The sequence below is a fragment of the Saimiri boliviensis genome, chromosome 12 (assembly GCF_048565385.1).
Source record: "Saimiri boliviensis isolate mSaiBol1 chromosome 12, mSaiBol1.pri, whole genome shotgun sequence".
Taxonomy (NCBI): domain Eukaryota; kingdom Metazoa; phylum Chordata; class Mammalia; order Primates; family Cebidae; genus Saimiri; species Saimiri boliviensis.
Genome location: NC_133460.1, coordinates 96,827,965 through 96,847,496, shown reverse-complemented (window position 1 = coordinate 96,847,496; position 19,532 = coordinate 96,827,965). Strand labels below are relative to the sequence as shown.

Genomic DNA, 19,532 nt, shown 5'->3' with positions numbered 1-19,532 from the left:
TGTATGCTGTCTTGTGAAATTCACCCAGAGGTGACTGGGTGAAAGGCCATTGGTCTTTGGAGCAGAGGCTATACTCCCATCCTACTGCTGCTGTTTGCTAACTGACCTTGTAGTGAATGGCTTCACCTCCTTACACCTCGGTCTTCTTCATCTGTGAACTGGGACTGATAATGGCATCTACCTTCCAGGCCAGGCTGTTTTACTGTGTATTTAGTAACACTGTGCGTGGAAGTAGCGAAGCAGAGACTTTCTTCTTTTGAGGGAAGGTCTTGTGCTGTTACCCAGGTTAGAGTGTAGTGGTGCAATTGCACTCACTGCGTCCTCTTCCTGGGCTCAAGCAATCCTCCCACTTCAGCCTTCCAAGTAGCTGGAAACACAGACACATGCCACCACAAATTTTTTTTTTTTTTTTTTTTTTTTTTGTAGAGATGATAATTAAAACAAATGTTTTGTTTTGTTTTGTTTTGTTTTTGTAGAGATGTGATTTCCCTATTTTGTCAAGGCAGCTCTTGAACTCCTGGGCTCAAGGAATCCTTCTGCTTTGGTCTTCCAAAATGCTAGAATTACAGGCGTGAGCCATTGTGCCTGGTGCAGAACAGATATTAATGAGTACCCAGACCATGACAATTTCCTTTCCCAGGAGGATGCCAGGACCTTGACCCAGGATGGAGTGGTCAGAGATGTGTGGCTAGGACAGGTCAGGGCCAGATGGGCTGGAACAGGGAGGAGATGGTCAGGAGAGAGGGTCCACCTGTGCTCATCCCAGTATGTGTGTGATGAGGAGGCAGAGTATCTGGCTCTCACAGAGAATTTTTTGAAGGCGGACTTTTGTCCAGAGCTGGAGCTACTTCCAGTGTGGGGCCAAGCTGAAGCCCTCAGGTGACCACAGGCTACTGAAGACAAGGAGCTTGATTAGAAATCAGGGGGCCGATTGTGGATACCAACATACAAGACAAGATAATCAAATGGAAGAATATTTGATCTACTAAGTGTCGGCTTTGAACCTGGTACTGTGGGAGAACAGTACCTGGCACTTAATAGGCACTTGTATGTTCCTTGACTGACCAATAGAAGGTCTTCCTGAGACTGCAATGGATAGTTTACCTATTATGCCTCACTTAATTATTGTCACATTCAACCAGACAGCTGTTTTATCCGCATTTTTTTTTTTTTTTTTTTTAGACAGAATCTTGCTCTGTTGCCTAGGCTGCAGTATAGTAGCACAATCTCGGCTCACTGCAACCTCCACCTCCTGGCTTCAAGCGATTCTCCTGCTCAGCCTCCTGAGTAGCTGGGGCTACAGGTACCCGCCACCATTCCTGGCTAATATTTGTATTTTTAGTGGAGACAGGGTTTCCCTATGTTGGACAGGCTGGTCTCGAACTGTGACCTTGTGATCTGCCCGCCTTGGCTTCCCCAAATGCTGGGATTATAGGTGTGAGCCACTGCTCCTGGCCTATCACCATTTTATAAACAAATGAGCTGAGATTCCGAGAGTCTATAGAAATTACCCCGGGACTCATAGCCAGTAGGAAGCTGAGCTGGTCTAGTTTCAAAATGTACCCTCTTTCCCTGAAACCATACTCCCTCCCACCTGAAGAGCGTTCCTGAAGGATCAGGAGATCTAAGTGGGAAACAAGGCATTCAGAGGGACAATGAGGCCTGTGATGTCTGGGTATCATAGCACAGGTCAGGCATGTGCTGGGGCCTCTGCTCCGTGGGATGAAGGAAGAACGTGCTGTGTGCCATCGTCAGATGGATGAAGAGAGATTCCTCCTAACTCAGTGCTGGATGGTGACTCAAGACGCCATGAATCTCTTGAGACCCAGCTTTGCTTGTCTTATTGAAGGGGAGCCCATTCTCTGCCTACCTTCACGACACCGTCCTGCTCTATGCTGAGACTGTGAAGCAGATGATAAAGGCTGGAGGCGACTTCCAGGATGGGTGGCAGCTGGTGAACCCTCTGAAGGGTTCCAGTCAGATCATGGTGCAGGGTAGGTGGCTTACTGCTGGGGGGTGTTCTAAACCCAGACCTGTGGCTCTGGCCTGTGGGAGCTTTGAGATCTTGGACGTGTATTTAAAAGCCTCTTTTAGGGCCTGCCTTGCACTGAACTCCAGAATTCATCTTTCTGGTGCAGATTCCAGTCTTCCTTCCTTAAGGGTGGTTGAGGTTAAGACCTCCCAGCTCCCACAGCTCACTTATCCTTCTGCCCAGAGCCTGCCCAGACCAGGAGAAGAGGCTGCTGGGCACCTTATCCCCTTTCCCCCTGGGAAGTCTCCACCGCAATGCCATTCACTGAGTCCATCAAGGATAAAACTCAGGAATATGAGATGCGCCTCCCGGGGTCACTTCCCATCCGCAGCCTCTGTGATGGGGGCCCTGGCACCACAGACTTCTAAAGATGGGTTGTAGACTCACTCTTGCTTTCCTGGTGGGGATGAGTATAGGCTGGGGAGTGAACTGCTTTGAAATCACCCTCAGAGCTGACCAACTGCTTTGATCTTTCTTGTTTTAGATTTCTCACTTGTAAGATAGGGATAACACATGCTACCACATACAGAAATAATAATAGCTGCATCTAAGATCACAAAGTTATTAGGTGGTGAAGCCAGGATTCAAAATAAAGCTTGCCTTCTCCAGGGCTCATGTTCTTTGCTGTCCTGTAACATAGGAGTAATGAGAATATGACATGCACCTAGCACATAGTATTTGCTCACTAAATAGTAGCTTCTTCTTTTTATTCCTCTTCCTCTTCTTCTTCTTCTTTTCTTCTCCATTTTGTTTGGGGGGACAGGTTCTTGCTCTGTCACCCAGATTGGTCTTGAACTCCTGGGCTCAAGGGTGCCTTCCACCTTGGTGCTGGGATTATAGATGTGAGCCACTGTGCCTGGCCAAATGGTCAATATTTTTATCCTTGCTTTGGCTTATCACTCAATAAATGATACTTAAAATTTGTCTGAAAATTTAAAGACAGCAGTCAAGGCCTGCTCTTTGGAGTTTTCATAGAAGCAGGTCATGTTTACCCTATTAATACCTTTTGTAAGTAGAAATATTCACCTCCTTCTACCTCTCCTTTCAGACCCTAAAGCATTTGCTTAAAAAAGGTAGGGGTTCCAAGGGGAGGATCCTTCTTTCTGCTCTCAGGTTAATCCCCTCTGCCAGATGAATTCATTTCCTCTTCCCTGTTGTTTTAGGAATTCTTCATGCTGGAATGAGGGGAGGGTGTGAAGAGCAGTGAGGCCCTTTATGAGCCTGAGTCATCCCACTTTGGTTCTGGGGCTCGTGGACCCCTTTCAGGGACTCGTGACCAAAGGGCCCTCCTCACCCCTTCCCAATTGGCTTCTGTTCCCTTATGGGCTGCAGGGCAGACCTTGGCAGAATTGGAGTATTTGCCTCTGCTTCCGGTGTTCCTTTCTGCCACATGGTGGCATCCATTCCACTGGCCAGTACTGAAGGGCTTTTGCACCATTTCAGAAGGAGAGCGTCCTCCAGGAGGCCAAGTTAGGGAGCAGACCCCCTACCCCCACCAGCTTTGGCTCAGTGAACACAATGCACACTGAAAGCAGTGGTCCTGGTTGTTGCAGGAACTCTGGCCTTTCCTGGGCAAACCTCAGGACGGTGCTGTACTTAATACCCACATACGGGATGCCCACACCTGTGTACGCAGAAAGACAGTGTGGCCTGCTGGAAAGAACATAGCACTTGCGGCCTGATAGACCTGGGTTTGAGTACCAGCTGCGCCTCTTCCTGGCCCTCGAAGGAAGAATTGAAGAGTTCATGCCTCCAAGCTTTGCCTGTTGGGAGCAGATTATGGTGCCCCCTCTGAAGGGAATTGGGATTAGACATGGGAAGTCAATACCACCTGCAGTGCCTGGCACTTATTAGGTGCCCTATAAGCAGTAATTTTGTGTCCTGTCCCCAGTGGGACAAAATCAGCAACAGGTCCTCTGTCAGAGCCTCTGCACTAGCTTGGGGTGTGAAGCAGCCGTGCTTCCAAGATCTCTGACGCATTCCTTCAGGAGTGGAGTTAAGCACATACTAAGAAAGAACAAAGAGCACAGCAGGCCAGGACTGAGCACCCGGCAAAGCCTCTGCACCAAGACCAGGAGGGAAGGGGCTGCCCTGAGAACAGAGATTGCAAACTTGTGTCCTAGCGCCTGGCAGCATGAAGACATGAGGTGGGTGGGATCAGGGGAGAAAGATGGCAGGAACTGCAGGAAGCAGCTGTCCCTCAGCCCCAGACAACTGCTGCCATGATGTCACATCTGATTGTTCAAGGGAAGCACAAATCTGAGGTTTTAAGTGAAATTAACTGGAAACAAACTTTTTTTTTTTTTTTTAAGTGCTGGATGGGCTTCCCCAGTGTGGACTTAAGGAAATACATCTGCCTGCTCACTGTGGCCCTTTAGCCCTACCAGGATGCCATCTCTGAACTATCTTCTTCCCTTTACTCATCCCCGTTGACCCTGTCTCAGAGTCCCTGAAATGGCAAAAACCCTGTCTGGTTTTTCACGGCTGCTGGGGAAGGGGATTCTGCTGATTTGGGTTGAGGCAGGCTGGCATTTTGAGCCACGCGTTCCTCTCCGTCTCCTGACCTTGTACAATCTCTTCTTTCTAGGAATCACCAGCCCTGTGTTTGTGGATGCCTAGGGAGAAAGCCACACGGACTACTCTGCCTATGCCCTACAGAAATCTGAAAACGAGGCCCTTTTTCTTCCTTTTCTTCGTTACGACAGTTATCAGAAAGTAATCAGGTACCGGCAGGACATTTCTGCAAGTGTAGATTACACTACAGAAAGAGATGTAGGAAGAGGAGGGCCCTGGGAAGGCCAGTTTGGGATCCAGTCCCTAGGATCCCCCAAGTAGTCTGGTGCTCTGGGAACTCATAAAGATAGACTTTGGGCCTTTAAGATGACTTTTTTCCCTTGACTAAGGATATGGCTTGATGGTGTCAGATTTCAGTGTAGAGCAGAGAGCCCACTAACTGTGCCTCCACCAGGGTCCGGTTCTCCTCTGATGTTCCAACCAGTGGCCCCATTGGCCATGGTCTAGGGGAGAGGCCCTGGGCCCTGAGGGGGTGGTGGAGCACAGTATCCCGTACAGGGATGGGTTTGCAGTCCCTGAAATGGCTCACCTAGACAGCCTGACTCCCAGGCACATGTGGACACCAGCAACCAGAACCCAGGAATACCTGCGAAATTAAAAAAACAAAAACAAACAAACCAAAAAACTCTTTGTTTTTCTTCTTTCAGCTATAAATCAATGAGAAAACTGAAAGGAAACCTAAAATGTAATTCAATTTCCACTCACTCCCACTACACTACCTCCAATCCAGATTCACCTTGAGGCTTTTTATTTTTATTTTTAGACCGTCTCGCTCTGTCACCCCAGCTGGAGTGCAATGGTACAATCTCGGCTCACTGCAACCACCACCACCTGAGTTCAAGCGATTCTCCTGCCTCAGCCTCCTGAGTAGCGGGTATTATAGGCGTGCACCACTGACCCCGGCTAATTTTTGTATTTTTAGTAGAGACAGGGTTTTACTATGTTGGCCAGGCTGGTCTTGAACTCCTGACCTCACCTGATCCACCCACCTCGGCCTCCCAAAGTGCTGGGATTACAGGCATGAGCCATCACACCTGGCCAACTTGAGGCTTTTTTCTCACCTTCTCTTATGGAATCTTAATGGACCAAAATGGGCCAGGAAACAAAGTAACCATGGCAAACTGGGTCCTCAGTATTGTAGAAACAAACACATTCCACACAGGAGGAGATGTTTTCTGGTGTGAAATGTCAAACTGCTATATAGTAAGATTTGTCTACGTCAAACACGGGCGAAAGTCCCAGCAACATTGACTTAGCATGTCATCTTTTAAACCAAAAGAGACATGGTTTCAGTCGAAAGATTGAGGAAGCTGTTTTAATGACAAAAAGACATTGCCTTCCTTGAATGAGGTTATCTGAAGGCTGGATTTGAAGAGTCTAGATAAATTGGGCAAAGTGGACAGGTCTGTAGACGTTTGAATTGAGATACCAAAGCTTGAGTTTTGCAAATAACATGAATTTTTTGGTCGTCTCTGCTGTACATGAGGTAGAGTCAAATAGAATAAATGCAGCTGACACTGACCTTTATTTTCTTTTAAAGACCCACAAGGTATTTCTCCAATATTACTTGGCCCCATGGCTCCCTTCCTGAAGACAGACCTGGCTGTGGATTTTATAATGAGCTCTGTGAAACTGAGCCTGCTTTTACAGGTAAGTATGGCTGCTTGGAAAAGGTAGCAGAAAAAGACTCTCTATAGGAAGGGCTCTCCATGGCAGGCAGCACTACTGACATTTTGGGCCAGATGATTTTTATATATGGGGAGGCTGGTGTTTTGAGCTATGTGTTCCTGTATATTATAAGATGTTTAGCAGCATCCATGGCCTCTACCTTTAGATACCTGTAGCAACCCTCTATTTACAACAATGAAAAATGTCTCCAGACATTGCCAAATATCCCCCAGGAGCCAACATTACCTGCCTCCCCTGTGGAGAACCACTGCTCTAAGGGAAACTGGCTCCTGAGATTTGAGTCTCAGGAACTTCATCTCTAGGGAGGTTGAAAGAGTCTGAGCAGGGGAGTGTCCCCCAGTGGTGAGGAGCCCAGCCCCGGAGTTAGATTGGTTCATGCCTGGAGAACAATCCTAAGTAGAACACACTGTTAAATGTTTAATAAACACTAGTGGTAGAGTTAGAAGCCATCATTATTATTTCTCTGCAGTGGAAGTTTCTATACACAGGGGGAGGTGAATTGCAATGAGAACTAAGGTGGTAGTCAGGGAAGAATTCCTGGAAAAGACAAGTCAGAGTGGATTTCGTGTGTCCTACCCCAGACCTACGGGAGGAGAGCCTTCAAGGAGCCTGCCTGGCAGGGCCCGGCTGGGCAGGGATGTACTTGCTACTGCTCTTGGGCAAGGTCTGGGTAATATGCCTCTACCCTCCAGGCATGCCTGCTGTGGCTCTCACAATGATGATCCTGATTCCTGTCTTGGGAGCTGCCATCGTAGGTCTGATTTTAAGGATACAGAGGGGAAAACTGTAGAGGCAAAACAAGACATCTGGTGGCAAATCAGCTTTGACGAGATCACCATTCTTCCCCCAGAACAAGGTGAGACCACGTGTAACCGAGATGTCCGTTTTCCTGGTTACTGCTGGAGATTTGTGGAAGGAACCTCATCTAGAAGCTTCTAAGAGCAAGAAGCTGATGAATTTATAAAGTGGGCACTTCATGAAGAGTCTCCAGGCCTGAGTTCTGGTTCTAGGCCTCCCACTTGCTTGCTGAATCTGAGAATGACATTTTACCTCCCCAAGACTCAGTTTCTAAATACTCACAAATGATTGACAGTCTCTAAAGTTCCCTTTGCGTAAAAACTATAGATGCTGTTCAGATATTAAAGTTGTCTCCTTGGGAGGATTTATTTTATTTTTTATTTTTATTTTTTTGAGAAGCAGTTTTGCTCTTGTCGCCCCGGCTGGAGTGCAATGGCATGATCTCAGCTCACTGCAGTCTGCCTCCCAAGTTCAAGTGATTCTTCTGCCTCAGTCCCCTGGAAGCTGATATTACAGGTGCCCGCCACCAGGCCCTCTTTTTAGTAGAGATGAGGTTTCACCATGTTGGTCAGGCTGGTCTTGAACTCCTGACCTCAGGTGATTCACCCACCTCAGTCTCCCAAAGTGCTGGAATTACAGGTGTGAGCCATTGCACCCAGCCGGATTTAGTTATTTTCAAAACCACATTAATTCATTTAATCAATTGATGACTAATACAATAGTGTCCATTTGCTGGACAAGCACCTGACTATCAACTACAGGCCAAGCATCATACAAGGCATGGGGATATCCTTCAAATGACATGCCTCCAGAGGGAGGCAAGTGTCAGAGGTGTCTCCACAGTGAGACAAAAGCCCTGCAGATGGAGGGACTGAAGGTCTCAGCATCTGGAAGGCTTTGGAGAGGAGGTGACATTTGAAAAAGTATAGATTTGCAAGTGGTGAAAAAGACTGAAGTCACACAGGATGTAATGAGTTGTGGGATGCTCGGGGCTGGGAAGCTTGGCTGGTACCAAGTCAGGGAGGCTTCAACATGCTAAGAGCAGGTGACTGGAATTCATTAGTAACTCGGCTCCAAACGTCCCTGGGGATTCGGAATTTTACTCTTCCCTCTTCCACCAAAGCAGCTCTGCTTTGATCTACCTCATTTCTACATTAGGGTTCCAGGTAAGATTCTCCTTGAAAACAGGATTCCTGTCCTTAGAAGGTGCTCTCTAGGTGTCGAGAGGCACTGAGGATATGAAACAGAGACAACCTGGTTAGACGTTCTTTAAGAAAATGACTCTAACCCCAGGCTACACACCTAATTCAGTGCCACAGCCAGATCTTGAATCTGGGCAGTCTGACCTCAGAGCCTTCTCTCTTAACCTTTACCTCCGTGGTGGTACAGATGCCATACGGAGTGTGGATGATGGGGCAGTGCCATCCTAGAGTGATGCATGTAGCAGGTCAGAAAGATCAGGGTCCAAATACTGACTCTCTTATTAACTGTCTGACCTCGGCACTCAGCTTCCTCATCTTTAGAATGAATTCCCTTCAGTACTTAGCCTGCTACTGGGAGTGACCAAATCATTTTCTGTTTTATAGCCATCCCAGAGAGGCACACCCATGTCAAGAGGCAGCAACAGTAACTCACCTAGTGTGATGATTTCCGCGTACCTCAGTTCTTTTGTCAAGAGCCAACAGCGGGAAGAGCTCTTCTATGCCCCAGCAGGGCTTTATCAGGTATTTCTGAGGCCAGGTGGCAGCCCGTAGGTCTTAGTGTGTATCTCTGTCCTGTTCTCTGCATCCTTTCTGCCAGGCAGGGCATTCTGAATAGGATAACATTCTCCAAGCAAAAGCCAGGGCGGTCTTGTGACTCCAGACTGGCGCTTCTCAAACTTTAACGTGCGTACGGATCACTTGGGGCTCTTGTTAAAATGTAGATTCTGGGTCAGTAGGTCTGGTGTGGATCCCAAGAGCCTGCATTTTAAAGAATATTCGATGTGATTCCCAAGCTGGCTTCTAGTTTAGCCTTAGCTCTGTCCAATACAACCTTCTGTGATGACGGAAATGTTGCAAATCTGCACCGTCCCATAAGGTGGCCACCAGCTTCCTGTGGCTACTAAACGTTACTATGCCTGGGCAACTGAATTTTAAATTTTATTTCATTTTAATTAATTATAATTTAAATAGCCCCATGTAGCTAGTGGCTCCTTTAATGGGCAGCGCAGTCCTAGAGTGGGGATGATTTCATCTTTGCTACTTTGGCGTGAATGAATCAGTAGTGGGGGCTGGTGCTTCTGCCGTGTAGACAGTGGCTGCTTCTGCAGCCTGGAACAGAATTCCCGATTGTTCTCTCTCATCCTCCCTCCCACACCAAGACCATGATTGCTGCCTGCACTTAGCAGCCCTTCCCAAATTCAAGTCCCCTTGGGGGAAAAGTACTCACAAAATTGTGTTTATTCTTTAAAACGGGGGTCCCAGAGAGTAAGGGCAGAAAGCTCTGAGCAAGGGAAGAATTGTTCATTGCTCTAAATTGGGGTTAGAAAAGACTAGAGCAACATCATTCGCTATGCAACAAAACTTGATTTTTTAAATGTTTGCTTACTTGAGTTTTCAAACTACAAAAACCTCCCGGGATATGACCAAATACCTTAGAGACCACCATCCATACAAAACTCTATGTGGTGGTCACCGGCCACTTAAAGAAAGAAGTAACAACATTGTAGAATGTCACTGTCTGATTGACCCTCCGAAAATGTCTCCTTTCTCCTCTGTCAAACACCATCGAGGGATTTCTCAGTTCTGTTGCCTGCATGATAATGCCCACACTCTTTAATAAGGGCTCACATTTCTTGACTCCCTAGTCCCTACCTATTTTTCTAATCATTTTCCCTCTGGCTTAAATCTTGTGCTCATTCAGTTGGTCTTGCCAATTTTGTCACGTGTATTTCACCTTCCGACAATGTCACCCCTTCCACCCAACAACCCATGTGAAATCTTATCCTTCTTGGTTCAGCTTAAACATCACCTCTCCCAAGAATCCTTTTCTTCATCCCACAGGCATTCCTTCCCCCACGGCACTCCCATGACAGCCCTGAGTCCTTTGCAATTGCCCTCATACTAAACGTGAAAGGTCTTGGGTTTGTATTTACTTCTCTTGTGTCCAGATTCTATGTCTTCTCTCCAGTTCTTACCACATTATGATACGTTTTCATGGTGACTAAGTGACTCTCTAAAAGCAGACTCCATAGACAATACAAATAAAATATGCCATTTACTGAAAATTTAATATGTGCCAGACCTTGAGTTACCAGTGGTCAGTATTTTAACTAATTAATTTAATGCTCAGAACAACCTTATGAGATTGGTGGGTTAAAAAAAAAACAAAAAAAAACAACTTTTATTTTAGGTTGGTGTTATTTTTAATCCCATTTTACAGATGAGAAAATAAAGGATTGGAGAAGTTAAAAACAACTCAAGGTTGTTCAGGTAGTAAGTGATAGCACTGGGCTTCGAATAAGGCAGCTGACTCCAAACCTACGCTTATTACTGTAACTCATGATTTCCTCTGAATGTAACGGACCATTATTGTATAATAGAAAGCATACAGTCTTGGAGTCAAATTTTCAAGCTCTGGCTGTACTACCTATAAATGTGCAACTTGGGCAAGTTACATAACTTCAAAAATCTCATCTGGAAATGGTCTAATCATACTGACCTCGCAGGGCTGTGATGCCAGTTAAAGGAGATCTTGCATGTTGAGCAGCTAGCTCAGTGCCTGGCCACGCACAGAGCCACCCAAGGGGTTGATTTGGATAGTGAGGGGCTTGCTGGTCGGCTCCTTGGTAGATTTCTTCCCAGTCTTCTTGCTCCCCTCCCTAGCCCTAAGTGGAGCTTTTTCCAGTTCATTCTGAATTAGGAACATTTTACTTTTTCTCCGATTTCAGGGAAACTACGTGGCCATCCACGTAGTTTCTTCTCCATTCCAAAGGAGAAGAGATGGGAGGCTGCTTCCCTTAACGTGACCCACCTCTTCCCCTGGCTTGACAGCCCAGGCTTTGAGTCTCAGACCACTGGCCTCTTCCTCTCCTACCTCTGTTTTTTACTCCTTCATTCTTCCTGGCCTTTATTCTGGCCCTTCATCTTCTGTGTCTGTGATGGCTGCTTGCCTACCTACCAACCTTGAACCTGGCCCTTGGAGGGAGTCAGGTTCATGAGTCTGACTTCCTGCTCCTTCTCTGTGACCTGTTGTGGGCCCCACACTGGCACTGACAGCTGTAAGCAGGGAAGCAGGGCTGAGTCCATTTACTGTGATGTGATTGAGTTAATCCTCATGGCTGAGGTTAGACATTGATCATTCCTCTGATTTATTTGCTGGAGGCAGACTTCCTGGGTTTACCTCCCAGCTCTGCCACTTTTTTTTTTTTTTTTTTTTTTCTTTGAGATGGAGTCTTGCTCTGTTGCCTGGCTGGAGTGCAGTGGCATGATCTCGGCTCACTGCAACTTCTGTCTCTCTGCTTCAGCCTCCTGAGTAGCTGGGAGTACAGGTGCATGCCACCATGCCCAGCTAATTTTTGTATTTTTAGTAGAGACAGCATGTCACCATATTGGCCAGGCCGGTCTTGAACTCCTGACCTTATGATACGCCTGCCTCAGCCTCCCAGAGTGCTGGGATTACAGATGTGAGCCACTGTGCTTAGCTAGCCACTGCGCTTAGCCCCAGCTCCACCACTTATAGGCATGATCTTCAAGTTACTTTACCTTATCTTTCAGCACCAGTTCCTTCATCTGTAAAATGATATCTGTAGCAATTCTTATCTCACAAGGTCTTTGCAGGAATAGACTGAAAATATGCAAAGCACATAGCATGGTCCCGGGCATAGAGACATGCTCTATACATGAGCTGTTGTAACCATGATTATTTCCAGATGTGTGAATTAAGGCACGAGAACAGTGTTTCCTTCTTTGGTATTTGCTCCGAACCACCTAACATCTGCATTGTCACCCAGTATTACAAAAAAGGAAGTCTTAAGGTAAGCAAAACAGTATAATGCACCTTCGGTTTGATTACTGATAGATAATAAGGAAGTTTCTCTGTCCCCTCTGCTATTCATCCAAGCACAGTTCCTCTCTGGTCTAATTGCAGGACCTAAATTACCTTGTCAGGCTACCTTCTGTGAATCAAATTAGCCAAGTGTCTGGTTTATTTTGTTTTGGGGGGAAACTGAGCTTGGTTTCTTCTCTTAAGATGTCATGGCTACTCTTGAACTGTGTTCCTGGGCCCATCCTACTACGGAATGTAGTGACAGCTTTATGTCAGGAACAAGGAAGCGTTTGCAAAACTCAAGACTGCATGAATTCTCAATATTGAGTCAGGTTATGGCATATCCTTGGAATATTTCCCGTTATTAGGTTTAATGTCTCCTACCTTACATTGTATTAGTACTGGCCAAAAATATAAGCTGTATTAGAGTCAAATCTGTTCAATCATTAAAGCTCACTGTGTTTCAGGTTCAGTCACTAGGAATCTTCTGAATAACTGTGTTTTCAGGATGTTTTGAGAAACTCGGATTATGAAATGGATTGGATATTCAAACTCTCATTTGCATATGACATAGTCAATGTGAGTATAGCATAAACTTATCAAAAAATAAATATGATAGTGTTTTTGAGTTGCTCTGTCTCTAATTAAATTAAACTGCAATTTTTCTTGAAGATGTTGGCCCTCTTCAGATCTCCTCTTCAAAGTGATTCCAGCTCTAAAATCTATCACTTCTATTTGATTTTCCTTTCTTTTCCTTTTCCCTGATTGCAAATAAATATATAGAGAGGAAAGTATTTTACACTAAAGTTGGAATGGATGCTAAGCTTACCCAATGAGAAAAGAGCAGAGTATTTACATTGTAGTGTAGTACTTTCTATCACAAAGAGGATCTCATTACTAGATTGTAAATTGGACTGGGGAAGACAATTCCTGATATTCTTTTCTGCTCTCTAGCCTCAGATATGTTTCCCCAGGAAATGCGGATGACACATTAACCACAAAGCTGCTGACCTAAAAGGTGGGCCAGAGATGTTGATCTGAGGAGGTAGAATCTTTGCTTTGGCACAGGGGGCCATGGTGGCTACGAAAAGAAGAAAATAATAGTAACAGCTAAAATATATATAGTGCCTACTTTGGGCCAGACACTTTCCAGTATTGTGTAGATATTAATTTATTGAATTCTCACAAAAACAGGGTAGATCTATTGTTATTTCTATTTTACAGATTAAAAAAACACAAAGCGCAGAAAGTTCACATGATCTTCCTGAAGTCTCACAGCTATGAAATAGTAGAGTCAGGATTCAAACCCAGCCATTTTCAAGTCCTACACCCTTAACCACGTTCCATTCGGCCTCTCAGTGGGAAGCACTAGAGCTTCCTTTTGTGTTTTGCCACAGGGAGAAGTCAGTCAGTCTCACATCTAGAAGCCCGTTAGGGGCTGGGGAGGGGTCATTCAGAGGGAGTTAAAGAGAGACCGATTCCTGCCTGTTGCCAGGAAGGCAATGGAAATGCTGAGAGGTGGCAGCTGGATCCAAAGCCCAAGATGACACTGTCTTGAAGGGCCATGCCCTAGGCATGCAGCTGGTGATGAGGGATGGAGTGGGTGGGCATGGGAGGAGACTAGCTGCGGGGCGAGCCATGTCAGTATGGACCAGCATCCTGAGGCTGCCCTCTCCCACCTGCGCTGAATCCAGCTGTTCTTTCCTAAGCTTGCTGTTTATACTTTTACCACCAGAAGGGACAAAGCCAATGACCTAGGTGTGAGTTGGGTGAAGAAACCCCTCAGTCCTGGGCAGCACAGTGAAGGATGGTGATCTACTGCTAGTCAATAGCCCAACCATCAATCAACAGACAGATTCCTTTGAGGAAGACTCGCCTGGGTGCTGAGAGGACAAAAATGATGAAACACAAGCTCTGCCCTCCTGGAGTAATGGCCCATTGACTTATTGAGTGACTTTGCCAGGTCACTTCCCCTCTCTAGAACCTCAACGCCCACGTAGGTGGAATGAATGAGGTTGGTCCCGTTGAAGTCTGAGGACTTTCCTTCAATAAAGATTTTATTGCTTTTTTTGTTTCTAGGGAGCTGAGTCCCATAGCTCTGTGAGACTTTGATTTTCTAGGCTTTAGTAGGAAGCCAGCAGGTTGTTATCAAGCAAGGTCAATAAACAGAAGCGTCTCTGTGATTGGGTCTCCATGGGCAACCCTGGACCACCACTGTTATTATTTCATTAAAATTTTGTTGAGCATCTGTTAAGAGTGTTTCCTACTCTGGCCACTTTTGTAGGAAGATAGGACTTGTTTCTAGCTTTGAATGGCTTAAAAATCTAGCTAGAGAGAGAAAGAAAGAAAAAAAACAACAACAACAGTCTGGAGATGTACATATAAAAATCTTTAAGTGGCAGTGGTTGTAAACTGGGAGGATGTGACATGGTGTCTTTTTCTACCCTGGAATCTTCTCTCCTTCCCTTCACCCACTTTTCCCTTCCCTTCCCACCAAGCACAGAGAAGGATTCTGGACTCTAAGGATCTGCCTCCTGCCCCAATCAAAACAGCTGACATTATTTATATTGAAGTGAAGAGTAAGCTAGTCAGTAAGTTCTCATCAAGCCATGAATAACAGATTTGACCCTTTTAGTGTAGGCATCAGATTTCAAGAAGCATTAAGCCACAGGTTTCTCTGGAAAAACACTATGGCAGGTAAGCATGAGGCTTTGAAGGGGAAGAGCTCACTGGGGGTTGTCACCTACTCTAGCTCACTCAGTCTACCCTCTACTCTGTGCCAGGAGAACAGAGGACAGCTTGACATTTGGCTCTGGAAGGATCATTACCTCCCGAGACAGAGTGTGCACATTCTGGAATTATGTAGGGTCACTGATAACGCAATAGGCTAGGTCAAGGCACAGGTAGGTCTTCTGAGTTAATTGCTCTGCCAATGTTCTTTGAAAGAGAACTATGACTAGTGAGCATACACTGTCCTCTTAGAGCTTTGCCATGGGTCTGGGCATTGGGCCAAGCTCCTTGGGGGCAATTGTACTTTTGAAACAAGTCTCTTAATGTCTACTTGATCAGCACCTCCTCCATGTCAGGTACCAGAGAGACTCTGAAATGCCGTAGACATTTCCAGGCAAAAAACATATATTGACTGAGCACGTAATTTGGATCAGGGCCGATTCTGGGCTTAAGAGGTACAGACAAATGAGGCTTATTGTCCTTTCCCCAAAAAGTTCAACCAAGTTGGGCGAGCCTGGGAAGGAGAGTATAATACTCCTCTTGAGTTACAAATAGGCCTTCATGTCTAAGTAAGAGAAGTCTTGATGGATTAATAGGATGAAGGACAGCTCAGCATAGAAGTTGTCTTTGGGGTTTGAACCCTGACTCTGCCACCTACTGGCCAGGTGACCTTAACCACCCGGGGCCTCAGGGTGTGTAAAGATAACATCATTACCTGCCTCATAGGGTTGTATGAGGATAGTCCTCATGTATGTCAAATGCTTGGCGCCATGCCCTCCCTGTAACAGGCATCCAGTAAATGTTGATTGTTAGTAGTAGCAGTAGGATTACCACGATCACAGATAATCCTATTACTGGTACTAAAAGAAGTACATTTTTGGGCCAGGTGCAGTGGCTCACACCTGTAATCCCAGCACTCTGGGTGGCCAAGGCCGGTGGATCACAAGGTCAAGAGTTCAAGACTAGATTGGTCAACGTAGTGAAACCCTGTCTCTACTAAAGATGCAAAAAAGTAGCAGGGCGTGGTGGTGCGTGCCTGTAATCCCAGCTACTCAGGAGGCTGAAGCAGGAGAGTCGCTTGAACTCGGGAGGCAGAAGGTTGCAGTGAGCTGAGATTGCACCATTGCACTCCAGCCTGGGCGACAGGGAAAGACGCCATTTCAAAAAAAAAAAAAAAAAAAAAGTACATTTTCTTGCTTTAATTTCCTCAACACTTCTATGGGGTAAGTCTGCACTATCCGAATGTGATAGCCACCAGCCACATGCAGATAATGAGCACTGGAATTGTAGCTAATTCATTTTGAGAACTGCTATAAAGTTTATACTGGATTTTGTAAACTTAGCCAAAAAAAAAAAAACAAAAAACTTGCTAATATAGTCATGTCGATTATTTGCTGAAAAAAGATTTTTCAATACATTGGGTTAAATAAAACATTATAAAATACATTTCACCTGTTTGGTTTATAACACTGCTGCTAAAAGTTTAAAAATACTCATGTGGCTATTGGACAGCAAGCTCAATAATTAACAATTAACTTCATTATTAATTCATTTTTAACTTTAATAGTAGTAATATTGGAATAATATCATCTCCATTTCCAAGAGGAAAAATGTGAGGCTTAGTGAGGTGAAGTCACCTGCCCAGCTGGTAAGATACAGATTGGGAGCTGTATCCAGTCTGTCTCCGAAGACCGTGTTTGCTCTTCCGTGACATTTCCTCTGTGCTAACTACCAGGGAGTACAGATAGGGGGCCCAGCGGTGGGAGTCCTGTCTGCCACGCAGGAATTTCCAGTAGGGAAAGAAATGTAGCTAACAGACAGATGATTGAACTGATACTGGCGGGCTAGGGAAGTCCCCAGACGCTGGAGGGACCTCGATCCCAGCCATTGTGCAAGCCCTTAACACCGTCGTGAGAAGGAATTCAAGGATAAATCAGAAAATAGTTAAAGTATGGAGATTTACTGCAAGGTGAAAAGTACACACTTAAGATAGGGGAGTGCGGGCGTACTCGAGAGAGTCGAACAATGGAGTTTGGAGCTGCTTCTACCTTCATGGGTTTCTTTAACCAAGGGGTAGAATATTAGTGTGGATTCCTGGGAAAAGGTGGAGCTTTCTGGGAACTGCAGTGCTACCCATTTTTACACCAAATATGCTTATTCCCGGAACTGTGGTAGCACTGATGGGTGTGTGACATAGTATGTTAATGAGCTTATAATGAGAAATGAGCCACCACATCCCAGGTCAAATCCAGTACCATGTTGGGTCCAGTTGGTCTTAGCCTGCTTGGCTCACACCCTGTTCTTTCCAGGGTCTTATCGGCCCTGAAAATAACAGCTTGTGCAGCTATCTCAATTCCTTTTCGCTAGTCATGTGTAACTGCCCTGGAATTTTCTGTTCTCCTGTGTTATTCCTGCCTCAGAGCTGCAAAAAGTGCATAAAGTCTGGCACATAAATAATGAATCCTTTCACAGCTCTATTTGTTCTCTGACAATATACATAAAAATCATACATTTCCATCAAGATAGAAAATAAAAATAAGGACCTGCATGCCATCTCTTGGAGAAGATTGCACACCCAGGATTCCAAGCGTCCCGAAGCATGTTGTTTTCACCCTAATGGAAGGAGCTCTGCTAAAATCCTAGAATGTAAAATTGTTGACTGTAAAATATCTCATGCCAGGGGTAGGCCTGGCACCAGCAATGGCAGGGGGAAAGAAGAGTCTTGCGTGTTTCAGGGACAGTTCTGTCGAATGGAGAGGTCTTCTGCTGGAATCAGAGAGAACTCTGAATTAGACACAGATCTCACCCTCTTTCAAGCTTGGACCTTAGCCTGTTGGAGCCTCCCTGGGGAAGTCCCAGATGCAGTCCCAACCAGGCCCCTCCAGGTCCACTTGAGTTGAATTTCAAAATGAGATTCCACATTACCATCTAAAAACAAGGCGCTTTGAAAAAGAAACATGGGGTAGGGGGTGGAGAGTGATTGGGGCAGGGGTGGGGGTATGTATCCATTCTCCTGGATGTTTTCTGTATTATCCCATGTTTCATTTTTGTTGCTGTTATTTGTTTTTTTGAGATGGAGTCTCACTCTACTGCCCAGGTTGGAGTGCAGTGTCAAGATCTAGGCTCGCTGCAACTTGCGTTCAAGCGATTCTCGTGCCTTAGCCTCCCGTGTAGCTGGGATTACAGGCACCCGCCACCATGCCCAGCTAATTTTTGTATTTTTAGTAGAGACGGGGTTTCATCGTGTTGGCCAGCCTGGTTAAACTCCTGGCCTCAAGTGATCTGTCTGCCTCGGCCTCCCAGAATGCTGGGATTACAGGCATGAGCCACCATGCCCAGCCCCTGTCCCATATTTCACAAGCAATATTGTCCTCACGGCTCTGGCTCAGGTGGGATAGTGACTCGGCCTTGACAGCCCTGCTGGAGGAAGAGGGGCATCCCTGTGCTGGTGAAGCTGGTTGTCGTCTGGGGTGAATATGCCAAGGAAATCCGTCCTAACAAAAAGACAGTTTAGGAGCAGAGGTGTAACAGGCAAAACAAAAAGAAAGGAGAATAGCCCTCTCATAGAGAGAGGACCCCCCTATCCTACCCGCCCCATCCCAGGGGCTTCCTGCCCACAGTGATGTGCACCAGATTTTATAGACTAACTTGAGGAGGTGGTGTCTGATTTACATAGGGCCCAAAGATTGGTTGGACCAGGTGTGATGTTTACATAAGAATAAGGAAGCTGGCTGCCCCACCCTAATCTTCTGTTATTTAAATAGTGGCTTTGGCTGTCGGGTGCCATATTGCCTGCTCCTTACTGTACACGTGGTTTACAAAGAAAAGGGATGATGGAACTGCCATTTTGAACATCCCTAGTCCCAGGTGGCCTCTTTCCTATTAGCACAGCTGCAGGCATTCACCCATGCAAGCTTCTAGCTTGCCTTTTTAAAATGTAAATATCATATGGAAATCATTCCAAATCTAGCTTGCCTTTCTAAGTCTGCAGCTCGCTTTTACAGGCTGCTCTTTGTTAGAAAAGAAAATGATTGGGGGCTACTTTTTATTTAAAGGAAAACCTTACCGAGGACTCCCATACCGTCATTAACTGTCTAAATAATTTCTTTCTAACTTTTTTCTTTTTTTTGAGATGGAGTCTCGCTCTGTGGTCCAGGCTGGAGTGCAGTGGCGCGATCTCGGCTCACTGCAACCTCCCCCTCCCAGGTTCAAGGGATTCTCCTGCCTCGGCCTCCCAAGGGGCTTTTCCTCACCTATCACCCAGGAGGCCGCCACCACGCCCAGCTAATTTTTGTATTTTTAGTAAAGATGGGGTTTCGCCATATTGGTCAGGCTGGTCTTGAATTCCTGACAGGTGGACAGAAACACAGACAGGCCTGGGACAGGGGACGTGCCCGTCTCTGTGTTCATTTGTTCAGGAGCCACCAGTATAGCTCTTTATCTCTGCAGTGAACTGGGGCAGGGACACCCAAAATGGGGAAAACCATTTCCAGCTCCTTAGCGTGAAGCCAAGAAGACCAAAAAGTGATCCACCCACCTCGGCCTCCCAAAGTGCTGGGATCGTGGCGTGAGTCACAGTGCCCAGCCTCTTTCTAACTCTTACATCGCTGCTGCCCAAGAGGCCCAAGCCCCTGTCCCTGGGTGCACTCCTCTGTTCAGGATGTTCCCCCCACCTAATTCC

At 46.0% G+C, this 19,532-nt stretch overlaps 1 protein-coding gene across 1 annotated transcript in view; it reads left to right on the top strand.

Annotated features, from left to right (window-relative positions):
• Positions 1–19,532, top strand: part of LOC141580521 (guanylate cyclase 2G-like) — a 42,578-nt gene that overhangs the window by 7,165 nt on the left and 15,881 nt on the right. The window contains 7 exon segments of the mRNA XM_074381581.1: positions 1,850–1,994; positions 4,620–4,755; positions 6,147–6,256; positions 6,877–7,046; positions 8,680–8,817; positions 12,006–12,110; positions 12,629–12,700. Of these exon segments, the coding sequence (XP_074237682.1) occupies positions 1,850–1,994; positions 4,620–4,755; positions 6,147–6,256; positions 6,877–7,046; positions 8,680–8,817; positions 12,006–12,110; positions 12,629–12,700 (876 nt within the window).